General features: G+C 42.1%; 1 protein-coding gene across 5 annotated transcripts in view; it reads left to right on the top strand.

The window, feature by feature from the left end:
- LOC133425349 (gamma-aminobutyric acid receptor subunit beta-3-like) overlaps positions 1-15,996 on the top strand; it is a 93,637-nt gene extending 77,641 nt beyond the window's left edge. For 3 of the 5 annotated variants that reach the window (XM_061716157.1, XM_061716161.1, XM_061716159.1), the window contains 3 exons: positions 8,208-8,455; positions 8,683-8,751; positions 13,517-15,996. In XM_061716157.1, coding sequence (XP_061572141.1) covers positions 8,208-8,455; positions 8,683-8,751; positions 13,517-13,888 — 689 coding nt within the window. In that variant the 3' untranslated portion in view covers positions 13,889-15,996. The remainder of the gene's footprint in view (positions 1-8,207; positions 8,456-8,682; positions 8,752-13,516) is intronic. The other 2 variants (XM_061716158.1, XM_061716160.1) reach the window with 1 other exon arrangement.
- Positions 15,997-16,380: the final 384 nt, after the last annotated feature.

The raw sequence follows: 16,380 nt of genomic DNA, 5'->3' as shown, positions 1-16,380 counted from the left end.
TAAGACACCAGAAACAGAAAATCATCAAATACACAATATCACACACACTTCATTGGGAGCTGCACAATGTACACCGGAAAAAAAAATTAAAAAATAAATAAATCAAAAACCAGAATGTATATTCTTACATATATGTTACTTTTCTTCGCCTATCCCACGCTTCTCCAAATAGTCAGCAAGTGCAAATATTTTATGATCAAAAATCCATTTGAGTCTCTCAGCATCGCTTACCCACATCAAATCCAGATTCTTACATCTATCAAATAATTTTTGACGCAGCTCATGATACAGAGGACAATAAAATAAAAAATGGAACTCATTTTCAACGTCATTAATTTTACAGTAAGGACAAATCCTCTCTTCTTCTGGGACCCCACGATAACGTCCTGTCTCAAGGTGCAGAGGCAAGATTCCACAACGGATTTGGGCACATAATGATCGTTGTCTTTTAGAGAGGGAGGCACAAACATACTTTTCACAACTAAAACAACTGCATTAACGGTATCAGCCTCTAACCTGCAGCTGCATCTTCTGGATCTGATTCCCCGCGGAAATATTTTGTAATCTACATTTTAGTCTCGTTTTTATTCCTCTACGATATTGCATTCTATATTTAATTATCGTTATCGTCACATGACCAGCATTTTTGTTGCGTCTCGTCTCGTTTTCCTCAGCTGATAAAGGTTCGTTGACGACGATATTTAGTCATAATTTTCGTTGACGAAAGCGACTTTACTGGTGTGTCTGTTGTAAGGGAATGTTTTTTAGTGCCACCAATCCATGTTAGACTGACTCCACGTTGGCCTTCAGAAGCCTCAGCTCCTCCCCGCATACAATGAGCATAATCTCCCAACTTTTTAAGGAGTTTCATTGCAGGTGCCAAGGCCCACTTAGCACGGGGCCCGTGTGAGCCGTAAACAAAGCACAGATGGAGGTCGCAGATCGTTGGTTTGTAATTATTGGATTCCTCGCAGGAGGCTGCAGTGTGGTTTTTGTCTTTGTGTGATCTTAATTCAATGATACATCGTAATAATACAAAGGCAGCCACTGTAACGTTTAAAAATGCAGCTTAGACAGTAAACTCTCTAGAGGAGGTAACGCCGGGATGAATAGAGTCACTAAAATTGTTCAAAAAGTGTCTGAAGGATACATTTTCCCACCTGTTTATAGTAGCATCTGGTGTGTTGAACTACATTTCAACTTTTGAACTTTACTTTCAGAGTTTTGGTCATTGTAAGCACCATTTGGTGGATACTTTGGGTGTTTGTAAATATATTTTTTTCTTGCTAGCTGCAGAATTCACTGCTCACCGGCAGCCATGAACTTGCACTTTAAACCAAGAACTGAAAAAAAAAAAAAAAAAAATATATATATATATTTTTTTTTTATGGAATTATGAAATAAGTTTTCAAAATGTTTCAAAATAGGCCTATTTGTGGAAAAAATATGTAGTATTTGAGTTACATAAAAGCTTATTTGTTTTCTTCCTAATTGTCCTTGTGGCTAGCTCTAATGTTAACGTCCATTAGCTTGTATAAAAACCTGAAGAGCAGAGGGAGAGGAGAGGAAGAGGGAGAAGGAGAGATCCGGGCACAGGGGGTCCCATCTTAGATTATTTTGTCCGGGGCCCAGGCAAGACTGTCAGCTGGCCTGTCGCTAGTCGCCAACAAGGCAGGCGCCGTGTTCATCCATTCCGACTCCTGAGGGACGTATTCGGCGTGTTAGCCACTTCCAGTCCAGCTGAATGCATGCAAACAGGATTATGTAAAAGCATGTGATCTGGGTGTGTTCGTCTTCTGGTGAAAAGTCTGGTTTAGATCATTTTCAGTCGGGATAAGGTGGACAAATGCAATTTGTCTGAGAATGAACATGAAGCTAATATAAATTACTTTAAAGGAGCTTGAGGCTCTTTTTAAGAAATGAGACTCTCTAGCGCCACCCTTCACCACGACGGCCGTTGGGGGTACTGCAGCCAACAGTGAAGCCGGCACGGGAGAACGGGGAGAACGCACATACAGCGTCATGTGACGTCACATCCACAGGACAGCGCGGGAAATACGGGACCGAATTGCAGCACATTTTGCAGCACACAGCCTGTTCAAGGCAACGGAGAGATACACTAGAGGGCTCATTCTTTTTGGTTTGGAACGCTTCATCAGACATTATTACTAGAAAACTTAAAATGTATACGGATTTTTTTCATAAATCTTGCCACAATCCGGCCTCAAGCTCCTTTAAACATGCGTTATCTCTTACAGTGGTCAGGTTTTTAAGACAACTTACTAAATTTTTCAAAACTTTTGCCTGCAGTTGGCAGTTTTAAATCTTCTTAAATGTGATCAAATGTGGTATTAAATATAGTGTTTGCTTAATGGTGTCTTTTTTGTGTTCTGTGAAATGTTGTCCTCTTTTCTCAGATGTTACTTTGAAAGTAAATAGATATTAGATATGTATTAATCTGAGTTTTACTCTTAATATTTAATTTTTTTAAATCAATGTGACAATGGTCAAATCCCTGATTTAGGGTTAAGCAAAGGATGATGTCATGGTGGCTACAGTCAACGTCAAGACTTCCTTCAGGGAGTCAGAGCAGCTTAGCCATTAAATACCTCAGAAAAATATTTTTTTTTAATTATATTTTGACTTGTTTGACTACTAAACCAAATTAGTTTCACATTCAGTATGATTTGATCAGCCAAAGGCAAACATCCCCCCCAAACACGCAGCCTTCAGGTCTTCAAGAGTCATAGAATTGTCACGTTTATCATCAAATTTTCCCAGCTTACAGTGAAGCGAGGCGTCACAAATCAAGAAATTGCTCTATCTGAGACGTCGTAAGCCAGCATTAAATGAGTTGATAAATTGCACCTCTGCTATGTTTGCTGTGTGAGGTGGCGGAGCGGGCGCTCGGCGGTCAGCTGGGTCAACAAGAGCCGTTAACATTTGCTTCTGAGGCCAGACGGTTCAATGTGGTCATGAGGACTGACCGCCTGGTTGGCTCTTCAATCATCCATATATGGAAAGATATTGGACCAGTAATGACTTTAACGCAGCGTAATGCTTTTTGGGAAACTTTGCTTTTTCTCCATTACCTGGCTGCAGTCTCAGCCCTGTTGCTTGTTATCCATGTGTGTGTGTGCACATTTCCTCATCCGGGCATGTTGCTCGGTCTTTCTCTCTTTTGTTAAGGAATTCGTGCGACATCCGGTCATTACTGCATGCCTCGGCGCCTTTGCCTGATTTTGTATTTTGTGTTTGTGAGCGAACGGATTGATCTAATATCCGGCGCGCGCCTGAACAGCGGAGAGGAAGCCGGAGGGCCATATTTAGCTTTCAGCAGGTATCTTGATTGCAAATAGTGGGGGTGGTGGTGTATGTGTGTGTGTGTGTGTGGGGGGGGGGGGGGCCAGTAAGAGCAGTGTAACGATCGCGGGGAAATCAGTTCAAGGAGGCAGCAGGCAAACAATTGAATTGTTTGAAGCGGAATCTTATTTTCTTGAGCAATTTCAAAGGATTGCAAAGTTCGAAATGACCATCTTGCCCCCTAATCCAGTTGAAAGCCATTTCCTAGAGTCATACCTCTTGCTCATAATCATATTATATGAATGGCCAAGGCGTGGGCCGCCGCGGGAACATTCTAGCGTAATGAAAGACAGGTTTTAGACTAAAATTTCATCTTAACAGAGTTTTAAAACGCCTTTCACTCAGCTGCAGGCTTGCCTCCATGGTTTTCACCTCTGCAACTTATGAATCGAAATGTTCAATTAACGCTGCCTCTGATGCAGCAGTTAGCATTCATTTCCTTTTCTATTGCCTGATTGGATCCTACATGACACCTTCTCCTTTTGATGGCATTGAACTGTGTCGATAATGGCACATTCGTTTGTGATTAGAGGAGATTTGACTGCTGCGCGCCTTTGTTCGAGCTGTAAAGGTGGAGGAGTGACTCTGGGATGTGTAACGAGTCCGCAGTGTGAGAAAGCAAGTGACGGTGCGATCCGGTGGATAAATGAGGAGGGAGGGAGAGAAGGAGAGGTAGAGCGGAAGAAGCGGGGGAACAATGGGACAAGACGGCTATTGTGAGTGAGGAAGAAACCCCGCGAAACTATATTTCTCCCAGGAGAGCGTAAAAACCTGATGGAAAAGGAGGGAGGCCCGCTGGCACTTGGTCCCTTGATTAAATTGTCCGAATGGGGAGCGAAGGAGGGAGGGCGGGCACAAAAAAGAGAAGGGGTGGGGGTGAGGGAAGGAAGGACAAAGAGTAATGGCACAGCCTAGAGAACACCTATAAAGAACAAGGCTGTCGCTGGGCACGAAATGGGAAAAAAACCCCACCATCCAATAGCTCCATCCAATAGCGGCCAAGACATGAAACACGAGCGTGTGCACGCTTACACATGCGTGCAGACACAGACACGCGCGGTGCTAACTTTATAATGTGCCGATAAATCACGCTAAAGGCTAGACTGACCTTAGCTATCCTAATCCCTCCTTCCAACCCCCTCCCCCTCCCCCAACTGTTCCTTGTCTCTTCACTGTGTTTTATGACACACACACATGTATGCGCCAAAAGCCGTATCTGTGTGTGCTACAAGCTTGTTTCCATCACTTTACACCATAAAGATACGTTTGCAGTAGCTTTGCAGGGCACTCAAACTTGTTTGCAGACTTTGGATTGAAATGCTAAAAAATAAATTGGTTTCATTGTTCCTTGTAAGTTATTTCCATAAAAGTCAAAACTAAATAAATAAATATGACGTGCACAACATGATACTCAATGTGACCAAAAAGTAATTTAGATATAGATAAGGATGTTATAATGGCTCCCAATCGATCATATTAGAAAGAAATGTATGGCTTTATATAAGCTCTTCTGGGGTGGTACAAAAAAATAAAAAAAATCACCCCCCCTCAGAGTTTTCATGGATGTGAAATCAAACCATTGAGACCAAAAGGTTTTTTTGAACCCGGCTTTAAATATGTTTATCTCTGCTCTAAAGTTGGACAGTTCAACATGGTAGTCAACTGAGATTGACTCACTTTTACAGCCAGCATCTAATGGTCAGTTGAGGAACTGCAACGAAACTTTCTTCCACATGAGCCTCAATGTGGGAGTACGATTGTTGGCGCTTGTGCTCGTATCAGTGGTGCGGAACAAGCAACAGGTGGAGACTGCTCACCTTACTCCACCACAAGCCAGCCTTTTTTATTTTATTTTGACTTAATTCCTGCCAACCTATGATGTTAACTAATGATACCTTACATTTATTCTGATCAAATGTGTCAATCTTTCCTTATTTAAGTCATTTATCTTGTACATGAATGTGCTATTTAAATAAACTTGCCTTGCCTTGCCCTGGACCAGGCTGTAATTATGTTCATATCTTTTGTAAAGTAATATTTTAACGTCATGCTCAATGTAAATCGATCAACTGTGGGACCTGTCCCCCAGTGATCATTTGTGGAACTGCAAGTTTTTGGACTTTGATGTTGGTGACGGATTAGCGAGTGTGATGTAGAAAACCAGGAAGTGCGTTAGATTCCACTGATGGCGTCTGGCCCCTGACTCCAAAATGTCTTTAATTCTCTCAAAGATTTAATTCTCCCTTTGACAATAATTGCAGAACTGGGTAGACGTTTCGGGCTCAAGATAAGTCTTTCTGTCCAATCAGCCCTCAAGAGTATCTCTATTGCTCCGTCTCCTTGGCCAAATATGCTAATGTCACCAGAATGATGATGGCCAGATGGCAAAGTTGAAGCTGCCAAATGAAAAAAATAGCCTTGTCCATCTATTGTTCTAGTTTTTGAATTTTACATTATGCACAAGCTGTGTTTATACATCATCTTTATTTATGCCTGGTGAAAGCATCATCTCATATGTTATGTTGACTTCTCCAGGTCACCTCAATATGTGCCAGCCAGCTCAGTATTTGCCGGCAATTTCACAAGTCTCTCAGCATCGCGCTCTCTGTCATGTAAACTCACAAGGTGTGAAGGTGCCTCATGCCGGGAGAGCCATTTGCTGCCTCCTCGAGGTTAAGGTTAACAAGACCTGGGAGCGAGACACATGCAGCATTATTCTAATGAGTCATTTCTGCTCGATGACCGAGGGCCAGTTGGAGGTTTAAAGCTGCAGACCTTTGAATTTAAATGAAGCAGTGGTTTCTCGCTCACCTCTGGAGTATTCATGCAAGTCAAATAGGATCAAACATGAAAGCAATAAGCAAAATGTTTTATAACAGATTTGAAGTCATGTTTTCTGTGTCCCTCCCCCCTTTTTCTTTGATCCTAACCATTTCAGCAAAGAGAAAGATTTTTATTTACCAGATTTTCTCCACTGGGTCAAGCTCGCTCCTGACTAACAGCAGAAGCATCTGCAGAACAAATACTTTTCCTGTGTGAAAGTACCTCTGTTTCTATAGTAACACCATAGATATTTGATGGATCGTTCTCCATTTTGGCCCTAATGCTCCAGAAGCACCCGTCTAACATGAGAACAAATGTATGATGAAATAGGTTTGACTATTTAGTTTTGTAAAGTAATTAACAACACTGATTATGATGTCTTAAGGACACGTTTATTTTCTTAAGAAGTCCACCTTGATCATGAAAATGCAGCTGTTGCAACCAATATTCTGTTTGTATGTCGTAGGTTGCTCCCACATATTAATCCACTTTCATTTTTTTATTTATTTATGTATTTATTTTCCTTTTTTCCACTTTCTTTTCTCCTTGTCTGCATATGTATTAATGGTTAATCCCAAGTTTGGTAAGAACTAAACCATATATATGCATTTTAATCTGGCATCCGCTGCAAGTCTGAAATGAGAGAAACACAGGAAAACGCACAACGAGCACACAAGCCTTTGGAATCTGCAAGAGAGAAAACAAACAAACAGAAACGGGAACAGTCAGAGACACAAACAGCAACCATTCCAGGTCTCTAAAACTAAATCAGTAAATCAGTACTAGGCTACTGCTATTATCTGTCCCCCAAAACTGTGGGGTGAGCATGTAGGTGAGTGAGCAGGTGTGTATGTCGGTGTAACTGTGTGTGTGCAAAGTGAAAGCAAGGCTTTACCTGAACTGCAACTAGAGTAGAGGAAGGAGGGCACAACCCCGCCACCCGAGAGACCAGAAGCCAACAAGGAAGAAACCCAAACCCAGGCCACCATCAGCCCCACGGAGAACGGACCAGGAACCACCCGAGCACCAGCCACCGATCATGTGGCCAAGAGGCCCACACCCCCCAGGCCAACTACCCCCACCTGGCGAGAGGCCAGCCTGCCCGGAGAGACAGGGCCACCTCGACCGTCGACGCCAGCGGGCCCAGACCCTTCCCGATGAAAGCGGGAACCCCACAGCCAAAGGTGTGTTCAGCTGCAAGGTCAGCGGGAGGAAGCAGAGACGGGCACGGAGCGCGAGAACCCCCCAACAAGGAGCCGCCCAGACAAGCCCAACAGCAAAGAGTCCGAAACCCAGGCTAGACAACGGACACCTGGTACCTGGGTCCGGCTATCAGTCCCTCCCATGGTACCCCGCCCCAGGCCGGATCTGGGAAATATGGGTGTAGGAAGACCTCACTCCTGCCCCTGGTGATGAGTGTGTGTGGGTGTGACTAATGCGGTTAACTCAGGGAGGGGGAGGTCAGGCCACCATGTGGCAATGCCAGTAGCCACATTTGACATTTTTTTTCATTTTTCTACTTTGAAACTAAATGAAAACAACTATAAAAAGAAAGGACGTAAAAACTGTTTTAAAAACAAAACGGCAGGGGGGAAATATAAACAAAAAATCTTCTCCTCCTTCCTTAACTCAATGCATTCATTTTTGTCTTTGAAGGTTGTGCACCATGTTTACACTCATCATCAAACGTGAACATCGTGGGCCACGTAGACTCTTTTACTTCAGTGTCCTACTTTAACATTCTTCCCAATAAAGCCATAACTATGGCGGTTTGGGGTTTTTGTTATCAGCCTGTAATGGTTCAGGCAAGGCCAACTAGGGAAGGATGTGTAGCGATCCTGAAGAGCAAATCGAGAAAAGAATGCACCCAACTATTTTTTGTTGTTTCTGAAAGGCTTTTATTTTTTTGTGCTTCATGAAATAAGTGAGAATGTAGTTTTAATTCATTTCAAATGGTCTAAATACTGTCATTTTATCATATATGTATTGCAAAAAAATACAATGGCTTCTTCTTACCACAGGGATCACCACGGTGCTGACCATGACCACCATCAACACGCATTTGAGGGAGACACTACCCAAGATCCCCTACGTCAAGGCCATCGACATGTACCTGATGGGCTGCTTTGTCATGGTCTTCCTTGCCCTACTTGAGTATGCCTTCGTAAACTACATCTTCTTTGGGAGAGGCCCCCAGATGCAAAAGAAGCTCGCGGAGAAGGCAGAGAAAGCCAACAATGAGAAGGCAGCCAAATATGACGCAGCAAGGGTAGGTTGGAATCTGACTACTGGACAACCCTCTCCACATGCAGGAGGTGTAATGGTGTATGTCATTTATTACATTTTGGAGCAGCAGTAGAGAAAACTAAAGAAATGTGTAAATGTGTATAACGGTTATTTATTTTCAGAAACTGATTTTGTGAAATACTTGAATTATATATCAAAGACACACGTATACAAATCCCCACTTTTGGCTGAATATTTTCATCTCCTCAGGAGGCAGGTAGTAGGACCGCATCCCTAAAACGGTCCAATCAGGTTAAAGGGCTTCGCCACTCACGCTCGGTGAGTTGTTCCGTTTCCAGTCAGACTCCTCAACATCCTCAAGTCGACTCTGCCATCGTCATCAGCCGACATGGATGTGGATGTTAATTCCTTTTTGTCTTGACACAAAATACCTCTCCATCCATGCAATGAATTAAGCAGCACCAAACATCTCCATGACACCAATATGAGTCATATTGCAAGGATACTCATGCTTACGCTGTGAGAATTTGTGATACGATGCTGTTTCCTACCTTCAGAGCCATTCTTAGTGCATGCTGCTTGTATAGCCTTTCCCATTAAGTCCATTTCTTTCATGGCGCATGTCATGAGTTGGTGAACTGGTCTGACTTCCTATGGGTAGTCACTGCAGAGGTCCCCCAATGGCCATTTCCGTACGATATAAAATATGTTCTACCATAAAGCAGGATTCACACGGATGTGTTTATATGCAATGACAGGCTTGCCTGATGTTTCCAATGTAGTGACACACCTCAAACTTGTTTTAAAACCCCATAGAGTGTTAGTATGTTGTATGCCACCATAAAGGCAATGTCATCTGGAGTATGGTACAGTATCAGTGGTCCGTTTCCAGTTTTGGAAAGTGGAAGTAGAGAACGGCGTGGAGCACCACTGTCTGCCTCTTTTGACCTCTATTGTTGCACATGTCATCATGTAAACTGGTCTCTTTGGTACTGGAAATGGTCACACGTGTAGCAAAGCATCCAGGTACTTTTCACATACTGCAAATAGTGCCATGATTCATATGCTGTGTAATACGTTTTGGCAAAAAGATAGCGAGGCGTGACCACTAAATCCTCCAGTGTATAATTGTGACTCCATATAATGCTTGAAAAGTTCAAAACAACTGTAATATATTCAGATTCCAGGTAATATAACTGTCACTTTAATAGGTGCACAATTTATGAAGTAATAAATGAAAGTTTAGATAGAGCAGACTACCAAGCAAAGGGTGGTGAAGGCCAAATATAGTGCTCACTACAGCGGACAGAAAAGAGATGGTTGATCAGACAAACTTAGAGACTTTGAGTCCCGATCAAAGTTAAAAACAGATCTATTAATGTGATTGATCAGTATACATAATATAGGACCTCTAAAACTATGGTTTTATGCAAAAACCAAACCAAAAAGCTTCAATACCAGGTATTTATCTCAAAGCCCTTTATGGGTATGTTTAAAAAAAAGACGCTGTATTCCTGCACCATTCGTTTTTTATTAGAACGTAGACTGGCAACCTGTTCAGGGTCCACCCTGCCGTCGCCCTGTAATGAACTTGGACATGGTCCAGCAGACCCCTGTGACTCTGTAAACTGTAGAAAACGGAAGTATGAAGAACACTTTAAATCACTTGATTTAGATGTGTGGTTCCATGCACATCGAAATCCAGCTATTGGCAACAATCTAGCAAAGGATTAAACTGGAGTTTCAGAGAAATCCAAGTAAACATGCGCGAGAAGACGATCGATTATTGAGTGAGATCCGTTCGACTCGGCGATGCTAGGTGGCACCACACGCACCTTTTGCGTTGGCGTTCTTCTGGTTCCTTCTTTGTTGTTTGTCTTCTTCTTCTCCTACTGTGTTGATATTCTGGCTTTCGTGGTGTCGCCACTTCCAGAAGGGGGAGTCCCGGGACAATCGCTAGCTCGGCTAAGCCTGGGTTGCATATACATGCCGGAATAACTCGGATTAGGACGCATTATCTGCCACTAACAGCTCAATCTCAAAAGCTTCAGTTTGGTTCGACTACAGTCCGACTAAGGTGTATGCATGGCTTTTAAAACTTCAATATTGACCGGATTAAGGCAACAATTTGAATTTCTGTTAGTGCATGTAAACGTATGCATGCATGGAAGCAAGAATGACAACACCTCAGAACGTACTTATCGATTCTTCTTACATCTTCTTACTTCGTACATCCACCAAGTATGTAGGGAAAAAGGATACCACTCATACATTAAATTATGTATATAGCTGTAGCTTGTATTAAGGTAGGGTAAGGGATTTCTGGATGACCTCTTACCTGTTGATATTTGAACAAAACATCAACGAAACACCCCGAACTAACACTACTCCCCGAGAAAACACATCCCATCTTAAGCACAAGCCCCTCCTTTTTCGTTGCTTTTTATTAACAGTGTACTCACAAGATGGGAAGCTAATGAATGTGACAATAACGGTTAGCGGTTAAAAGCATGTAGAATTACTTAACCTACCTTTAAAGCTAGTGATCATTTAAAAACAAAAATGCAATTACCGGTACAATGTGTTGCTAAATCATTCTACCTTTTAAAAGAGCATTCATTTCTGTGTATATAAGTATATAAATGAATTAATATCGATATTATTACACGTTTTACTTATGTAAGTTTAAACTGTGCAAATCTGCCGCTTTAATAGAAACATGGGACTTCACCAGTTGCTACATTTGCATGAATGAATGAATCTGCACTTTCCATTCCTGTTGATCTGTTGTGGCCGGCTCGTCATAAGCATGGATTATGATCTCCAGTCCTGTATCTCCTGTGCTTGATGAAGGTGTTGAATATAATCATGAACTGAGTGAAATGAATCCTGATCCAAAGGGCATGGGTTAGCTAGTTGGTTATATGTGGGCTATAATAGGCCACACTCTCAGGTTGCAACATTAAGGTGAAACACAATGTCTCTTAATCATCATTTCAAGAGCCTGATTTATCTAAAATCCCAGAAGTCTGCAGCTCACACATTCATATAGTTTGTTGAGTTGGAGGAAGATCTTCCAACGCCGTTTGGTCAAGTCGAGGTCTAGTGCATGAGTGGCGTCTCCCAAGTCTTGAAGCACTTCAAAGATCTTCATCAATCATTCTGGAATCTTGAATCTCAGATGCTGCGCCAACCCCGGCTGGAGCAGATGTGGCCCCAGATCTCTGAACCAACCGAAAGCTCAAGGAAAAAAGGAGAAATTAGCATCAAAGAAAGTCTCAACTGGCCATGTTCTTGAAGACTATTTATAATCTCGTGCGAATAGGGTGTGTGTAAATCAAAGACTGTTCACCATCTGGAAGACAATTTCAGGATAAATTATACTCAAAGTCTTCTTCACAGGCGGATTCGGGTCTAAATTATTGAGACTATGGCCAGTTAAACAACGTACCAACAAATTCTATGGTGTCCTACGTTAATGGCATTGATGCACATTTTTAATTGTAATTTTCACATTTTATTTCTTCTTTTTAACTCTGTGGGAACCTCTGTTATTGCTTTGGTCCTCTCAGATAGCAAATGTGCGGCTAATTTCTCTTTCGATGTGTTCCAGAATAAGGAACGATAAAAGCAAACTAAAAAACACACAACTCATTATGCGTAAATATTGTGACTTAATATTGCGATTAAAATAAAAATTCAGTTGAACTCACAATGGAGGCCAATACTGTTGTTTTATTTGATCAGGCTGTAAAGATGTTAATTTCTGCTTTAAAATCGGACATTTTAAGATATGGGGTCAATGGACATTGACTCGCTTTTGCAGCCAGCCCCTGGTGGTCAAAGGAGGAACCACACGTTTCCTTACTCCCAGGATATAATTGTTCCGGCTACTCGGATGTAGCCCCTTTGTGCAGCGGAGGGCGGTGGAGTGGAGCTGAGATGCTCACTCTTCCACCTCAAACTATTTAACAAAGCTGTAATTACAAGGGTGAACATGTTTGTGTTTTCTTTGCTGTTGAAAGTCTGTGCTCATAAACTTAATTTGAAGAAAGAAAGCTTGTACAGATAATTAAATTGACCATTAAGAAAAACTGAACACAGTTTTAAGCGATCAACTGCTTTTCTTAAGTATGTTTTTGAATTGCAGATTTGGATTGGCAGAAGAGGAAGTTCTGGTATTATCCTCTTTCGCATCAAACGTAATGTTGTTTTCTATTCAATTCAATTCAATTGAATTTGATTTATATAGCGTCTATTACAACAGAAGTTGTCTCTAGGATCTTTCCAAAGACCAGAACATGACCCCCGAGCAATTATTACATAAACATAACATAAACAATGGCAGGTAAAAAACTCCCCTAGTGGGAGAAAAACCTTGCTGCGTCCGAAATTCCAAACTTCCACCCTAATGAGTAGCAAAAACAGTATGTGAGGTTTTTTAGTGCGTCGGAAACATTAGTATGTACACAATAGTATGCGCTATCCATACTCATTCCGAGAAATGTATTAGTGTGGATTGATGGACACTAGCTAAGAAGGAACTTCCCACAATGCAATGCAGCGGTGTTTGGTTGCTAAGTGCTGCGCAGATACTTACTGTAGCAACCACTTCCTCTAGAGGAGTATCTGGCGATGCAGTTCCCTGTCGGAGTCCCGACGTCTGTTAAGCCTTCTTCTTCTGTTTCTCGTTAGAAGATGAAGAGGTAAAAATAAAACCACACAGCGCAGGAGAAATGTAATCTTGTTTCGACTAGGATATACGGGAAAGTGTAGTGCGCTCTGCGTAGCGCGTCCGAACTAATGCATACTACTGATATTTACTCAAAAGTGTGCCGAACTTAAGTATACTTTTTGGGTATATGCTGTTTAGTATGGCATTTCGGATGCACCGCTTAAGCCAAACAATGGCAAGGAAAACCTGGATCATAAGGGGGGACCATCCTACCGGAGACCAGCTGGGCAGAGCGGGAAAAGATAAAACAGACAGAGAGAATGAAGAACAGAGAAAGGAGAGACACAGACACAATGGCTAACTGGTGCAACCTGTATAAACAGATTTTGTGTTTCTTTCTCCCTCCAGGCGGAGGCTCCTGGCCACGGGAACATCCTGCTGACCACCCTGGAGATCCACAACGAGGTTGGGGGGGGTGAGATCACCACCAGCGTGGCAGACATTAGGAACTCTCAGTCCATGGTGCAGCTGGACAGCACGGCCTCGTCGCACATCCAGTACCGCAAGCAGAGCGGCGGCGTCGGGCCCCGCTCCGCCAGCCGCCACTCGCTGGACCGGGCCGCCCAGATCAAGCGCAGCCGCCTGCGGAGGCGATCGTCGCAGCTAAAGATCAAAATCCCCGACCTGACGGATGTGAACGCCATCGACCGCTGGTCACGCATCATCTTCCCCTCAGTTTTCTCGCTCTTCAACCTCATCTACTGGCTTTACTACGTCTGATCGGACGAGGAGGTTGTTTTTTTTTTCTTCGTTCGTCCGTCGGTGGTTGTTTGACTTTTGTTGTCATTTCATTTGTTTGTTCTCCTTTTTTTCTGTTGCTTTTATACACGATGAAAGCGGTCGCGTCAAAGACTCCAACGGCGCGAGACGAGAGAAAAAAAACAGACTTTGAAAAGCCTACCAAGGTTGGGACCAAGTTCTCATCTGATTTGTTTTTATATTCGCAGTCTTTGAACCCTCAGTGCTGAGGTCTTTTTACTTTTGAAAGTATGTACTGTAAATGGGACATGTGAAGGTAATTTCCCTAAATTTGCCCTCTCAGTAATGTGTAAATAGATACAAAGCCAGCAGGTGAACAAATACCGGTACTATGTGCAAAAATGAAAAAAAAAAATACCACAAAAGTAGTTGAAGTGAAGGTTTTTTCCTCCTTTTTTCAATAGTAAGAACACTTTATACTACAGATGTGTGCAGGAAGTATCTAAAAACCCAAGAAGGTAAACATCCTATGCACTAAAAATGATCAGTCGTACAGGATCTACTTTTCCTCGGACATGGCACAACTTTTTAGAAACAGACATGTTAATAATAGTATTCTTGCTACTTCACCCAAACCTGATTCTTTAAAGCTGAGGATCTTCCTCTTTGTTCAGGATGATTATGACTCAGGTTCTGAAATGTTTTTTCTGGCATCGTTTTCTTCAGGACGGAAAGGAGAGAAATTAAAATAAGCACAATGTATAAGACACACAAAAAAAACTGCCATCTTCCCCCCCCAACAGTTTTTCACTTGATTATAAAACTTCCTCTAAAAACTGTCTTATTTTTCATTTCAAATAACTGCCAAGGGCCTTTTGGGCAACAATGTTATTACTTCACCCATGAAATGTTCTGATATTTTTGTACTCCGTGTGTTCATTTCCTAATTTGTTCTTTTTTTCTTGCTTTTTTTTGTCTTTCATCTCAGCACCGATTCTTTTATGGTGATAGCATGAAGGAACAAATCTAATTCTTTTGTACATAATTGTATAATTATATACATATACATGTATATATATATACATATATATACTGTGTGCACAACCCAAAAATGATCTTTTTGTGATTGTCATGCTGGTTAATTGTCAGATAATTTAGTGAAAAATAACAATGCTCAATTTAGCTATCAGGTCCGAAACGCTTGTGAGAATCTGAATACATTCCGACTAAAACAGATGAAGATGTGGAAGTTCCACTCCAGTCTCTGTACCGCTGAGCTCTGCGCTCCAACAGCCTCTGTACGCCCGGCCATACAGCAGCAAAGTGATGCAAATGGATTTCACGGAGTCCGAAGATGGACCCCGATAACCAGTCTGTGGAGTAATTATAAGCACATACTAGCATTGAATGTATCAGATCCATTCTTCAGGGAGAGGATAATGAGCCATGGTCGTCATTTCTCCATTAGAATGTAACACACCCACTCATACGTTGCAAATGATGAGAAGAAATGGATGGATTGAGAGGGAAGTGATGGTGCTTTAACCAATGTGTGCATGTGCATGTGTCATTAGAAATGGATACAGAGATTTCGAGATTGGAAAGCATCAGTTTACAGTTTATTTTCTCAACTGCTTGCTCGACTATGAACAAACGTACGGTTGTTATGTGGATAAAAATAGGTCTCCTATCCAACTCTTTTAGCAATCTGTGCAATTCCACCTGACGGCGCAGAGCAGACAGCTCGGGCACCTTTATTCAAAGCATCGACACACCAAATAAAACTATTTGTGCATGCACGAGAATACACGAAGAGGAAAAATAAAATGCTACTCAGCATCAGTGGGAAGGGATTGATGAACAATTGTAAGGCGCAGAGTGATATATAGTAACAAACTGAATGTATTGTAGTGGAAATGTTGCAGCACAAATGCAGTTTGCTTTCAGGGAACAGAAACAAACTAGACACTGATTAAAACGGGACTCCTTTTGATATCAGACCCGATACTGCCCCCGTTGCTCGTAGTTCTGGTTCTAAGCTCGGCTAAACGGGGAAGGGATGGAAAACCTATGCAAAAATTGATACGTGGATCACCAAAATCCACTTTTGTGACCACTACAAAGGCCCCCCCCCCAGTAAAAGAAAATGACTCTTATTCGAATGACATGAGGCTACGAGCAAACTAAACCTGGCTCTCCAGGGGAACAAACTTAATTTTACACCTGAAATAATACATTTATTTATTTTTGAAAAGGTAGAAGGGGGAAATGTGCTAAAAGTGGGAATAAGGGAATCATTTTCAAACCAATTTGAGCAGGCAGATTTTGCTTTAGTTTCGTAGAGCTCGGAGATTCACAGGAATCTTGGGATTGAATACCCGATATGCTTTCTGGTGTAATTCCCTTTGCCCTGACTTGGTGTGGGAACTTTGGTTTCTGGAAAATTCTGAAAGCTGTCAAAGTCCCGGTACCAGTCAGTCAAAGCCGGTTCAAGCTTCTCTTTGAAGACGATA

Source organism: Cololabis saira, chromosome 24 (assembly GCF_033807715.1).
Source record: "Cololabis saira isolate AMF1-May2022 chromosome 24, fColSai1.1, whole genome shotgun sequence".
NCBI classification, from domain to species: Eukaryota; Metazoa; Chordata; class Actinopteri; order Beloniformes; family Belonidae; genus Cololabis; species Cololabis saira.
Note: the sequence above shows the minus strand (reverse complement) of the source record. Positions and strands in the feature narration are given on the sequence as shown.